Source organism: Manis pentadactyla, chromosome 6, assembly GCF_030020395.1.
Source record: "Manis pentadactyla isolate mManPen7 chromosome 6, mManPen7.hap1, whole genome shotgun sequence".
In the NCBI taxonomy this organism is placed as follows: Eukaryota; Metazoa; Chordata; class Mammalia; order Pholidota; family Manidae; genus Manis; species Manis pentadactyla.
In genome coordinates this window covers 134,963,008-134,977,022 of record NC_080024.1, presented here as the reverse complement: position 1 = coordinate 134,977,022, position 14,015 = coordinate 134,963,008, and the positions used below count along the sequence as shown (strand labels likewise).

Below are 14,015 nucleotides of genomic sequence, written 5' to 3'. Positions count from 1 at the left end.
GTCTTTGCACAGTGTTATGTGACTCAGGATTGGTCAGTGACCAATCTCAACATGTCCTCGCCAGGCTCCTGGGCCTTCCTGGCCACAGTCTTGGCCAGGCAGGGACATATGGCGGGGGTGGAGGCTCTGGCCATCACCCTGAGAAGCTGAAAGACTGACAAGTTCTAGACAGAGAGCATCCCCAGGCAGGTCTGTTACCAGGAGGCAGTGTCCCTGGTCTCTTGCCATGGGAGGGATTGTGCAAAACAAGAGACATGTCATCACAGGAAAATAAATCATGGGGTCCCTCTGGAACCCTTTGATCAAAGACTGATTTGACCCACCGGGACTGGACAGCCACTTGCTTTTAAAAGCTGCTAGGCCTAAGTCTCAGTCTTCTTGAAATGAGTCACTGCCAAATGCCCCCATGACATTTGTAAAGAAGGGGTAGGCTTGGGGGATGGGCGGCTAGCCCTACAGCAGACCAAATCCTTAGCGTGGGAACTATTCTCTGCAGGACCGGCCTAATCCTACCTCCTCTGATAGGCCACAGTTCCCAGCTTGAAGGACACACATCTCCTTCACACACGTTGTCTGGACCACTCCTTCACAACCTGCCCCAGAGCCCAGGCCCTGCCCTGCTCCCCATGGTAGCCGCCAGGCTATGGGGAATCTCATTAACTTGTAGCCTGGGTAGGGCCTCCTTGGAGATCTCTGCCAGCACCAGCTGAGGCACAAAAGCCTTTGGGAAAGGTTCCTTTTGCCAAACACACAAAGAGCACAAATTCAGGGTGTTTTTTTGTTTTTTGGTGTTTATTTTTTAAACCCACTTGTAGTTTGGGTTCAGCTGGAAAGCAGAACAGACTGAGGGAGGGAAGGTGTTTGCAGTAGCAGAATTCCATGGCCGCTTTGGCGGGCAGCCCCAGGCCCCTGTTCCCGGGAGGTAGGTCCTATCACCAGGCTCCCAGCTGGCTCAGGTGGGCAGGCAGCCCTTCTGTGCCATGACCTGAGCACAGTTGTCTTCTTTCTGCTCTGCATCCTCAAAGGCCCAGCCAGAGGATTCCCAACAGAGCGCCTAGCAGCTGAGGGGCAGGACTGCATGGGAGGCCCTGAGGGTCTGTCAGCTGAGGAACCCTGGCAGCTTCCTGATGCCAGATAAGACACTGGGACTTGGTGTCGGGCAGCCCCGGGGGGCTGCTCCTTGTGGCGGCCTGGCTATCTGGGCACCCCCATCAGCTGCCCAGAGCAGGGTCAGTGGTACATTTTTCACATCCCTCCTCCCTTATCCCTCAGAGAAAATAAAAATAAAAATTAGAATAAATACCGACTCGGCCAACATGTACACTTTACATGGATGGACAGGACAATCCCTAAACCTTAAAGGTTTATAGACAGATTAAGGACAAACAGATGAAACTGAGTTTGGGGGTGCATACTCCCCATGGAGGACACGGACACGGGGCTCCCGCCTTCTCCAGGAGCAGTGAGGAGCCCTCTTGGGGCCATGGCCCCAGGGCTGAGGCAAAGCCACAAGACCAAGGCGAGCAGGGCTGTGGTGAGCAGGCTAGTTGCCTGAGAGGAAAACAGTGCCTATCTCGTCTTGAGTGGCAGCGGGGAGAGACCCAGACTGGATCAACGTCAGATGGCCGGACTTTGCCTCTTCAGTGTGCCAAGAAAGCCGCAGGCAGGTAGGGAAAACAACACAAGCCTCAGAAATGCAATATCCAGGTTCGCCTCCCACCAAATACATTCAGAGGTCAGCTTGGATAGGGCCTTCCTCACTCAGTGGGGAGGGAGCAGGCCTGTGGGGCACTCACTTCTGCCCCTCAGTTCCTAGCTGAGTAGTCATCCATGGGAAGCTGCCTCAGAGTTCAGATTTTAGGCTTTACTGTTATTTCCTTAAAATAATTTTTTTAAAATGTTTTCCTTCCATGTCTGAAAAAGTAGCAACGACCTGCATTTAGAAAAACAGCTGAAATTGTTACTCGTATTGGCCAGGAAGCGCTTTCAAGCAATGGAATAAACTGGGCAAACCATATGTCTGGAGCCACGGTGACATGACACGTAATTAAAAATATATTTATATATGTGTACATATTTATATCTCACTTCTTCACACCCTGATCCTAACAGTCAAGGAGGGGTGGCCTTGAGGCAAGACCATGAAGGCCATTAGGAGGAAGGGGCCCCCGTGTGCCCATCTCTGCCTTCTAGCGAACATCACCCCCTGTACATGGGGGGCCTGGGACCTTCCTGCAGCCTGCTCTCTGACCCTAGGTCGGTGGGGGTAGCCCCCAGTCCCCTGCCTCCTCAGCTTGTACCGCCCTTCCTCTGGGCCCTGCTTAGTCCACACACACACACACACACACACACACACACACCCTCACTGGGGGGAAGCAAGGCCCATTTCAGCACAGGTGCCGGTCTCTGAGGGCTGCCTGGGAGCAGCTGCTTGCCTGGCTGGGCTGCCTGACTCCTGAGACCATGATTTCCCTGGTGCCTGCCCTCTCTGAGCCTCTTGACATCAGCCTCGCTCTTCCCTTGAGGCCTCCTGTGGGGCCTCTGGTGTCCCTAGGTCCCAGGCTGAGGAGGAAGGCAGTGAGGAGAAGCTTCAGAAAGCCTGGGAAGGAGGGAGAAGGCAAAAGCCAGGGGCAGCATGGGCTTCCTGGCAGAGACCACCAGCCTGTGCCCAGTAAACCTGGGCCCTCAGCAGGCTCTTTCTGGGGACTGACACCAGCTCCCTTTCCAGGGCTGAAGGGCAGGTTACAGCAGGTGGGGAAAGCCAGGGAGTACTGGGAACCTACCCCCACCCAACCCTGTCTGCTCTCCCAGGCTCGGAGTCAACCAAGGGAAGCCTCCTCCAGCTCCTGTCCCTGCCAGCTTGAATGGACCAGGCAGCCGGGGGCCTCCAGGGATCCAGGGAGTGACTAATTTCAGAAGGGGGCAAATCAGGAAGCTGCTGGCTTCTAGGGTCTTTTTCTGGGGGCTCATCAAACTGAGGGTTCCAGCCCAGAGATGGGGATATGCCGGGGCCAGGGCCCACCCCAAAGCCAGCCTTGTAGTGCGCAACCGGCGTCTTCCTCCAGCAGAGAAAGGGCTGCTCTGCAGGACCCTGTCCTTCCAAGAAACCCCAACCTTGGTCCCAGCCTTGGGAGATGCGTCTGCGGCCCACCCAGCTGCCCGACTGTCCTGCTTGTGGTGGAAGGAATGTGCCCTCTCCTACAGCCCAGGGGCTGCAGTGCCCAGAGCCCTCCCGCGGCACACGGGCCTTGGCGTGGGAGGGCTGTGCTTCTGGATCATGCCCGTGTGAAAGCTGGGGCAGCGACAGAGCCCTCCTCCAGGCTGAGGAGGAAGGTAGTGAGGCAAGTCCCGGGGAGCCAGGCAGCCGTCCTCCCCCACTCTCCCCGAGTAAGAGCTTGGGACAAAACCTGTGTGTGGAGCAGGAAGCATCACCTAGCATTTGGGTTTTAATTTGTCAGCCTACTTCTGTGCCCAGTTCACCAAAAGGCCCTGGGCCTGGATGGGCTTTACTGCACTCCCAAGTGGCAACAGTAACAGCCCTTTGAGAGCGCTCAGCTACAATGAAAGAGGGTGCGGGAAGCCAGGGGCTGAGGCGCACAGGGTTCCAGTGGGGACCCCCGCCAGGCAGAAGTTTCCAATTACCCTAATTGGCTACTGGCAAGCTGTCTGTGGCTAGCATCCTTGCAGAGGGGGCCAGTTTGATCTCCCACTAATCAGGGGGTCCTCATGGTGCTGGCTGTGATCACATCACGGATTCTTTTCATTGAGAGAAGAGACTTCAAAGCAGCTGACTTTTGAAAAATAAAACACAACAAAACGAGAGTGCAAACAGGACTGCGAACTCCAGCTCCCCTCCCTGCTCCCAGCCCCCAAGGCCTGTGGCGGGGGGTGGGGGGTGGGGGTGGGCTGAAGGCAGGCAGAATTGAAGTTGAGAAGGTGGAGCGTGAAGGTTAGAGAAGATCGCCTCTGTTCCCCAGTTCGACCGTGGCGGACAAAGGCCCTCAATTACTGGCGGCTGGTGGGGATCGTGCCTGCCTTTGTCCTCCTGGACATCTGCTACACGTCGCCTGCTGCCAGTTGGCGACTGTGGCTGACAGTATGTGGGAACAATGCAAGCCCCGTCTCCGACCCACTTTTGCAGCCTCCTGAGGTCCTTTCTGACCAAGCGGTACCCTGGTGTGCGGGGCTGCCAAGGCCTCAGAGGAGTCACAGAGATGGAACCCCTCACACAAAGCCCTGTGGGGGCGCGTTTGATGGGAGGTGGGAGAGGAGCAGGAGTGAGGAGGGGCCAGGGCCGGGGCCACCAGGAAAAAGAAACATGCTTCCCTTGTTGGTGTGACTGCTGCATGCTCAGGGCTGAGGGGGGTCTCTACGGGGGGCATTTCTCCCAGGGATTCGATCCCTTCCCCGTCTGGCTCCAGACCAGCCGCCGGCCCTGCCTGTCTTCCTCATTTCTTTCTCCCGCCAGGGCCACCCCTGTCCTGCTGCCTGTCCATCTGGCCCTGTGCACCAAGGCCCCAGCTGCCCATGGGCTGCCCGCCAGGCCCCCTGGCTGTCAGGCTGTCAGTTTCTGGATGGTTCTGTTGTAGTACTGCGTGATGGGGGGTGTCAGAGGGTTCCAGCTGTTGGCATGGAGCTCGATGACCTCCAGAAGCAGCGACCGGGTCAACATCGACTCCGAGGGGCACAGCATCTTGTCGCGGGCACTGGCCAGGAGCTCAGTCATCATCTCGGGCAGCTGCTCCTCCAGCAGCCGGCCTGTGCTCTGCAGCTGCAGGCAGAGAAGTTGGGGGTAGGACAGGATTCGGGCCCTACAATGGCCCCCCAACCTACCTTGGTTAGATGGGCTGGGGACTAGGGCAGGAAATGGCTGGGTTTTCTCAGGAAGGTGCAGGCCCAGGCCTCTGCCATGGGAGAAGGACAGGGAGGTGGGGAGGTGGAAATGGCCAACTGTGAGAGCCCACATTAACAACCAATTGTGGCAGGAATAAGAGGGGTCAGGACATAGCCTGATGCCCAGGGCTGATAAAAGACCTTGCCTGGAACAGGCTGCTTCTCCCTTTCACCCAAGAGCTTTCCTCCTACAGGAAGCCTTCCTGATTATTTCCCACACCCTCAATGGCTGTGTGACCAGCTGCCTTCACAGGGGAACAGGCTGCACCATGTTAATTTTCACCTGCTAGGATGCCTCTCTGGAAATGAGCTTAGTCATTATGGCCTGCCTGTGTCCGTGTGGAACTTGAAAGTGGGGATGGGCTCTCCTATTTCTCTCTTTCCTGACTCTCCTGCCCCCAACCCCACCTCCCTGCCCTCAGCACTGGCCTCTGCCCACACTTGGGACACAAAGGGGAAGAAAGAAGAACCTGGGCACAAGACCAGTCCAAGGGTCCTCAAGACAGGTCCCCAATAACCTTGAAAAGCCCATTGGGAAGAAGGAGCCCCAGTCGTCCGGATCAGTGCACCCACTGCCAGCAGCCTCTGCGGGTCCTCTTGATAGAATCTCAACCCCCATCTCTGCCCTACCCACAGCCTCATCCTACCCATATTTCAAGGCTCTACCTTCTTCACAAAACCTTCCTTGACCCCCTTGTGCCTATGATCTTGCTCCCCTGATCCCCAGAGGTGCATGCTCTGCACCCACACTTAACTCTACACCGCCTGTCCTCTCTGTGTGTGATCTATCCCTAGCCAGACCGGAACTGCCTGAGGGCAGGGACCATGCTTTCTCCTTCTCCTCCTCCCCTGACCCAAGCCCCACAGAGGGTACCCAACTGGAGTCCAACACATTACTGGAGTGACTGTCCCATAGAAATAAGGCTGCTGTCTGGGCTCCCAGCACTGCAGCCTCAGGTCCTGGGTGCAGCCTTCGAGGCTGGTCAGAAGCCAGCTGCAGGGAATGCTCACACTGGAAGCCCACTGTACGCCCCTCGGAATGACTCTGGGCTGTGTATGGAGGGCAAAATTTGCTCCCCTTGGAAGACCCCACAGGAAGAGTTTCAGTGAACAGTGGCCACTGGTCATACCTTGAGGACAGAAGTGGCACCTTTCAAGGGTGACAACATGACAACTTCAGGTACCTTCCCCAAACCCCATACCACCAAAGCCAAGGGACGTATTTGGGGGCTGGGGGTTAGGTCATGTGTATGATCTGCTGGTGCAAGGAGGCAGTCTTGGAGGCAGAGGGAAAGCAGACAATGCTAGCACTAGGTTTGTCCCTCCAGAGAACCAGCAATTCTTTCTCCCTCCAGCCTGTGGTAGGCTGGTCGTCCATCAACATTTGTCCTGGTTTTGGGTTAACAATTCTGGATGGAGGAGTCCATGTCCACAAGCCCTCTCAGCATACTTTTGCCCTGGACTTGTGGATGCCTCCCATGAGCCTTGCTCACCCACACCTGAGAGGCATGAGGGGCACACGGGGTGTGAGGTTGGAGATGTCTAAGCTGTTCTGCTTACCTCCATCGAGCAGCACAGGACAGCATCTTCCTTCACATCCTGAGATTGCAAGAGCTGTGGAAGAGAGGGGCAGAGAACACCATTTAGGGGTGGCTGCCAGCTCCCAGCCCCCTGAGTCAGCCTGCCCAGCCCCAGCTCAGATGCAGCTCCAAGGGGTGGGCCAGACAGAGAGCCCACGAAGGTCGGAAGGCAGTAGGAATGATGCTCCCGGAAGCGGTGATTTCTCCAATGGGATTTGAGCAGCTGGAGGACTGCTGTGGTCGTAGGGCTGCGGTGCCCCGGCCAGGTCAGAGGTTGCGATTAGAGGCCATGGCACAGCAAGGCTGCAGGTGAGTTTTTAGGCAGAGGCCAGTATGTTGAGATCATCGGCTATTAACAACTGGTCAGTGGAAATACTCAGAGAAATGAAATTAACACAAAGACTACCGGATTGGTGAGGGGAGGCTCAACCACGTTCTCAGGCACTCCTGGGCCCTGGCTAAGACTTTCAGAAATTTAAAGTGATTTTTTCCAATACCTCAGCTGCACTGACTTAGCCCGGGGATGGAATTGCTTCCTGATCAAAGCCATGGCCAGGCTGCTCGATGCAGGGACTGGCCAAGCCCCTGGCCAGGCTTTTCTCTTCTTGCTGATCTCCTTCTCTCAATCTCTCTTCCTCTTTTTAAATTGAGATACAATTCAGATAACATCAAATTCACCATTTTAAAGTATACATTCAGTTACTTTTAGATTATTCACAAGGTTGTACAGCCATCACCATTAAGTCCAGAACAATTTCATTGCCTCCAAAAGAAATCCATGCCCATTAGCACTTAGTCCCCTTCCTCCCTCATCCCCTGGCAACTCCTAACCTCCTTTGTTTCTATAGATGTGTCTATTCTGGACACTTCATCGTACGATATGTGGTCTTTTGTGACTGACTTCTTGCACTTAACAATGTTTTTAAAGTTCATCCATGCCATAGAAAACACCAGTTCTTCATTCCTTTGTACAGCTGAGTAATATTCCATGGTGTGGCCACACCCTATTTTGTTTATCCATTCAGCAATTGGTAGACATTTGGGTTGTTTCCACTTTTTGGCTATTGTGAACAATGCTCCTTGAACACTCATGTACAAGTTTTGGTGTGGACATGCGTTTCCAGTTCTCTTGGGTGCACACCGAGGAGTAGAATCTCAGGGTCATGCAGTAATTCTATGTTTAGCTTTCTGAGGAGCTGACAGACTATTTTCTACAGTGGCTACACCACTTCATATGTTCTCCAACAATGTCAAAGGTTCTGTTTTTCACATCCCTGCTGACATTTCTTGTTTTCTGCTTTTATTTTAAATTTCATTTTTTTTCTTGAACCCCCAGGAGAAACTCTGCCTGGGCACAGCCTCAGAGAAGCTCTACCATCCTGCTCTCCTTAAACCTCACTGACCATTCCCTCCACTGTTTGCTTTGCTGGCTGGTGCCCCTCCAGTCTCTAGAGACATCTCAGTGCCATCTCCACCCCACCAACCCCCACTGCACTGATCACCATGTCATCAGCTGACCCCACATCTGGATTATCTGCTCCAGGTGTCTTACATATTTACCGGACCCCCCCACCTCAGCCTTCCACACCTCCCCACCCTTCAAGGCCAGGGCACTTCCAAGCATTCTTTAGAGACTTCCAGATTACCCAGCCTGCCATGCCCTCCTGCTGCTCACTCCCCGAGTACTCCCTGGCCTTCTCACCCACTTGGCAATGTGCACAAAGAGAAAAGACACTTTCCAGTGGGAACTGCCAGCTTCTGGAAGACTGGGACAGTGCCACATTCGTATTTGTGGCCCTTTAACACCTAGCCCCTGGCAAGAGTAGGGCTTCACTAAATGTTGGTTGATATGATTCATGCATTGGTTTTTGTTTTAAGGCAAGGGTAGAGGGTGAGGACAGCAGAAGAGGAAGGCGTTTTTTCAGGTGAGCATCTTTATTCACTGACTGAGAACTGGAGTCAAAGTTTTTGACCCAAGCATGATGTATTTAAGGAGAGAAGGAATCACATACCCAGGGGGCTGTTTGCCTGCTGGCTTGAAATCTGAATACCGCACAACCTCCTTCCCTCTGTCCTTCTTTGTCATGTTGCCATCCATCCGCCTAGTCTAAGGGCCCTCCCAGTGGGGGCCAGAGGCATTCCCTTTGAGATGCTGGAGATCAAGGGCAGTCTCTGCTAAATGCAGGTCGTCAGGAGTCCAGGGCACAGGGTGATGCTGGCTGCACTGACCGGAGACATTCTCAGGGACCCGACCTCTTTCGTCTTTGAATCTCAGTCAGAAGTGGGCCAAGAACTGGGTTTGCAGCAGACATGCAGAAAAGAAATCTTTTGGGGATGAAAGAGCAGAGGTAGACCTTGAACTGCTCAAGGAAAAGCAGGTGGAAAGCAAGGGATAATCCAGGGAAGAGAATGGTGTGGTGTCACACAAAGTGACCGGTGTTGACGGCCATCAGTGTGCATCCCATTGACATGTTACTGAATCAGGGCTTTTGTGTTCTTGTCACCCGGGATTTCTCAGCCACCACATATTCACAGATCTTACTCCCTCACTATTCAGGGCTCTGTCCAAATATCACCTCACCAGCCATGTCTTCCACGAGCAGCCTGTGTGTAACTGAGCACCCTCTTCCCTCCTGGCTTACTCATTTCTCTCTATTGCATATCTCAGTCTGACAGTGTCTACTTGTTAGTCGGCTGTCAGTCTCCCCCAACCAGAAGCTTCCTGAAGGCAGGGCCTCGATTTTGTCCACTGCCTTCCCTGGCATCTGGCACAGTGCCCGCTGTACAATAAGCGCCTGAAATGTCCGTTAACAAAAACGCTTTAGGAGGCGGGGAGAAAGCCCAACAGTTGGGGGAATCTGCATGTGGGAAGGGGACAGCTCACCTGCAAGTCACCATGACGCACACATTTCAAAAGGCATCAGTGAGGGGGACGTACACACCCCTACCCCACATACCCCTCTTGCCAGAGGGGACATGGCACAAAGTTATAATCAACGCATCTGCAAACACAGTGCTTGTGGGAAGAGAAGTTCAACTCTCTGGATGGCAATTTGGTGATATCAGCATTGCAAGGGTATAACCCTCTGATGCTGCTTCTAGGAATCTCCCCACACATGTACTGACACCATGTACTCTGACATGGATACGAGGTTTTGCTGCACTGTTGTTAGAGTAAAAGATGGAAAATAACTGGAACATACACTGACAGGGATACTTGTTAAATAATTGCAATACACCTGCAAGTGGACTACTCTGTAGCCTAGGGCTGTCCCTCCACTTCTCCAGAGTTCTGGCCTCCCCAGGCTGCAGGCCCTCAGGAAAAGCCAAGGGAGGCTTCCACCAGGCTAGTGCTGGGAGTAGGGGGGCACTCTGGGAGCACACAGGGAAGGGGCCTTCGTCTGGTGGACCCAGGAGGCCAGAATGAAGGGCAGCAGGCAGGTTCTGGAAAAGGTTGGTGGGGGTGTGACAGAGACCTTGTGGCAGGCTGACCTGAGTCATGGGCTAGCAACCAACCCAGCCTGGGAGGGGCTAGTTCATGGACTGGGAGGGTCCAGTGACTGTCTGGGATGGTGGGGGAGGGGGCTCTGCAGGGGCGATGGGGATGAATACATACAAGGAGAAGTCTGAGGTTTGGGAACTTCTTTCTGATTGTAACTTTGCTGCCTCTTAGGCCTCCTGTGGTGCTCAGCTGGGGAAAAATCCTTAAAATAAAAATTGCTGGTAGAAATCACAAGGAAGGGGGGAAAGTAGGGTATCTGGTGGGAAAAACTCCTAGAGATGGAGTGGGTGGTGGCAGCTGGGTGGGGAAGAGAGGAACAGACAGAACTGGGAGCTTTGGGGCAGGAGGAGAGGCGTCTGCTCTGCATGCACCCAGCACATTGGCTGACACATAGTAGGTGCTCAGTAAATGCTTTTCATGGTCAACTGAGATGAACCTGGGGTCATGTTCTGCCTTGTAATCCACTTCTCAGCTGTTCTGAGCTTTAAGGACAAGAGCGGTAACTCTGAGGGAAATACTGTGAAGAGCCAGCACCTGACAAGTCCTCTGAAACGTGACTGCCTCTCCCTCCAGGTGGCCCCCCTGGACATCTGACAGCACTGCGTTGAAAGACTCCTAGAGCCTCCACACTCTTGCCAGCAGAGCGCTTTGCCCTGACCAGCCCCTGTCTCCTTGTCTCCTCCTCCTCATTTCCTCTGCCACCAAGGCCTGCTCCCCAGGGATGCCTGGGAGTGGCAGAGTGGGCCCAGTCTCTGTATTCTTCCTCTCTTCCTCCCTGCATGTCTGTGACCGGTCTGCCTCTGCTCGGTCCTTCCAGCTGCATGCCCAGACTCCCCTGCAGCCCTGCTCCTTGCGATATCAGCATCGCAAGTGTATAACCCTCTGATGCTGCTTCTCGGAGTTTCAGCGCAGTGCTGTCAGATGTCCGGGGGTAGGGGGGGCACTTGGAGGGAGGGGCAGTCACGTTTCAGAGGACTTGTCAGGTGCTGGCTCTTCACAGTCTTTCCCTTAGAGTTACCGCTCTTTCCTTAAAGCTCAGAACCCCTGAGAAGTGGATTACAGGGCTCTGAGCTCTTGGCTGCCTGGCCAGGGGGCAGACTCAGGGTTGGGGTGGGGGCTCTTGCAGGTGAGGTGCCCACCTGGGCTCCCCAGCAGAGCTGTGGGTGGGCTGTAGACCCCAGAGCCTCTCCTCTAACCTTATCTCACACTCTTGTTTGGGAAAGTCTGCATTAGGCCAAGAATCACATCCTGTGATAGGCCCTCTTGCAAATGACCTGCTGGGTTTTCTCAAGGACATGGGGGAAGACTGGGAGTTTGTCATTGGACTTTTCCTTCGCAGTTGCTGGGATGCAGAGTTCATGAAAGGAATCGTGGCTGCAGGCTGCACCCTATTCTCTCTGCAAACGTCTTGGCCTCTCATAGTCAGCTTTGAGAGCGCAATCTCAGAGCCTTAGAACTGAAGGGGCTGTGGATGGCATCCTCCTCAAACTTCCTAGAGTCACAGCCTGGAAGCTGCACTCGCTGCTCTTTGTGGCCCGACGAGGCTGTGCTGCCTCACCCTGGGGAGCCCTTGATGCAGCTCGTCAGGGGCTCCCTCCTGGGACCCTTTCAGCGCCCCTCCTAGAGGTTCCCTTGCCTCTGCGTGATCAACAGCTCCTGGGTATCTGCCCTTGACATGGCCTTTGTGGACAGTGTCACAAGTGCAAGTTTTTTCCATTCTTCTTATTGTGGCCAAAATTTACCTGTTCTGTATTCCGCTTTTTTCAGGGGCAGCTAGTTCTTGGATAAATGAATCCTTGTTGGTATGTTGAAGGGGCCAATGAGCTCTCTTGCTGTTGCATATTCTATTTGGATCTTCTGGAGACAAGGCTTTAATTCTAAGACGAGTCTCAAAAAGTAGTGGCAACTTCAAGAGACACTTGCTCACCCATGTTCACAACACCGCTACTCACAGTAGGCAAGAGGTGGCAGCAACTCAAGTGTCTGCCGGCAGATGGATAGTTAAACTAAGTGTGGTACATCCATACGGTGGAATGTTACTCGGCCTTAAAAAGGAATGAAATCCTGACACCTGCTACAACATGGAGCAACCTTGAGGACTTTATGCTGAGTGAAGTCAGCCAGTCACAAAAGGGCAAATACTGTACAATTCCACTTACATGAGGTCTCTGGAATAATCAGATTCATAGGGACAGAAAGTAGAATGGGGGCTGCCAGGAGCTGGGGAGAGGGGACTGGGGAGTTTTTATTTATGCAAATAGAATTTCTGTTTGGGAAGATGAAAAAATTCTGGAGATGGAAGATGGTGATGGTTGTACAATACTGTGAATGTACTTAATGCCACAGACCTGTACACTTAAAATTGGTACAAATGATCAATTTTAGGTTATTCAGATTTACCACAATAACAAATGACTTAAAAAAGCCGTGGCAGGCCATTGTCTGCCCAGGCGTACTACCCCTCTGCTCTGCTACTGCTCCCTGGAAGAAAAGCTGCGCTGACGGAGGAGGCAGGCTGCTCTACTGGGGGCTGCAGGCCCTGGGGCTTGGGGAGGAGCAGCCCACTCACCAGTCCCTGGCTCAGAAAGGGGTGTGGGCAGGCTGAGGCAGGCAAGCCACCCGCACCCTCCAACAGCGAAATGTGTTTCTTGGATGAGAAGCCAGGGCAATTGTGCGAGCCCACACAGTGTTTGCTCGGAAGCTAATGCATTCCTGTCCCATTGTCTCTGCTGGAGACTTGTGGGCACACCCATCCTATCCTCCCTCAGGGAGAGGCCAAGGTGCTCGCAGTCAGGCTGTGGGAGGCCCCATGGCGACCAGGGGGAAAGGTGGCCTGGTGGGAGCATCCCGGAGTCCCCGGGGAAAGGTCCACAGGGCAGGGGTGTGCTGCCCAAGGAGTGCCCAGGATGTAACCGGGCTGGTTGCTTGGGATGCCACCCCATGGGGAGGGAAAGGAGGTGCTACTGAAAGGCCCCACGGGGCTGCCTTACGGTTACAGAGGGGAGCATGTAGGGAGATCACAACTCCTTGCCTTACCACTGAGGAGTGATGCTAGCAGGCTGGCCAGCCCACCTTTGACCACCTCAGCTCACCAACAGCACAGGGTCTCAACCTTTAGAATGAGCGCAAGCAGCTTGGTAATGCAGCCATTCTAAAGGCTCAGCTCTGACCCTGCTGCAGGAGCCTCCCTCCTTGGCGGGGGAGTCGTGGGTGAGCTGGAGCACCAAAGAGGAAGCCAAGCAAGAAGATTTGAGAGCACATGTGATTGGCTGGAGAACAAATCCAGGGAGCTCTGATTGGCTGGCTGGATCCAAAGAAGGGCCCCAGCCGTGGCAGGGTAAGCTGAAGGTGTGGAAGACATCACTGGAGGTGGGGGCGTGCAGCGACCATGGGAGCCACAGTGGTGGGCACACAGCTTGACAGTGGGGAGAAAGGGGAGAGGGAGAAGAGTTGGAGTGGTGACAGGGGTGGGGGGCTGCTCACCACCATCAGCATCTAGGGGGGCCCTCAGGGATGAGATCAGGCCCCTCCCGCTGAGCCTCTGCTGGCCTGGACTGGCACCTACAGCTGAGTCCAGAGGGCAGCACAGGAACTGATGCTCCTGATAACAACCCTGAGTCATCGAGAAGAGGGTCAATTATGTCTGGGTCTCTTCAGGGAGATGGGGAGGCAGATAATCTATCTGAAAAAGGCTGTCATCTGAAATGTGCAATAGCCTTCCAAAGACCTGCTACTTGCTAAGAGTCACCCCGGGCATGTCACTTAATCACTCTGCACCTCAGTTCCCTCACTTGAGAATGGGGGATAATACCTGCCCAGAATCGTTTGAGTCAGTTGAGATAGTGCATGTGAAAGAGCTTTGAAAAGTGCAAAGCTTGATTCAAAGGTGTGATTATTGTTATTAAAGGCCTATCTTCTTAAGTACATATCTTCCCTGAAGATCTTGCCGCACTTTGTATGTGCATCCCATTTACCCTTGTGACACTCTTGTGGGGACAGGGAAAGGCCACAGGTGTTTCCACCTCTCCTTAACAGACAGA

The 14,015-nt window shown here is 54.0% G+C and overlaps 1 protein-coding gene across 9 annotated transcripts in view; it reads right to left on the bottom strand.

Annotated features, from left to right (window-relative positions):
* Window positions 1–773: 773 nt before the first annotated feature.
* The window catches only part of CTIF (cap binding complex dependent translation initiation factor), a 294,942-nt gene continuing 281,700 nt past the window's right edge, over window positions 774–14,015 (bottom strand). For all 9 annotated transcript variants that reach the window (XM_036918630.2, XM_036918629.2, XM_036918634.2 and 6 more), the window contains 2 exons: window positions 6,454–6,507; window positions 774–4,771 (listed from right to left, as the gene is read on the bottom strand). In XM_036918630.2, the coding sequence (XP_036774525.1) occupies window positions 4,556–4,771; window positions 6,454–6,507 (270 nt within the window). In that variant the 3' untranslated portion in view covers window positions 774–4,555. The remainder of the gene's footprint in view (window positions 4,772–6,453; window positions 6,508–14,015) is intronic.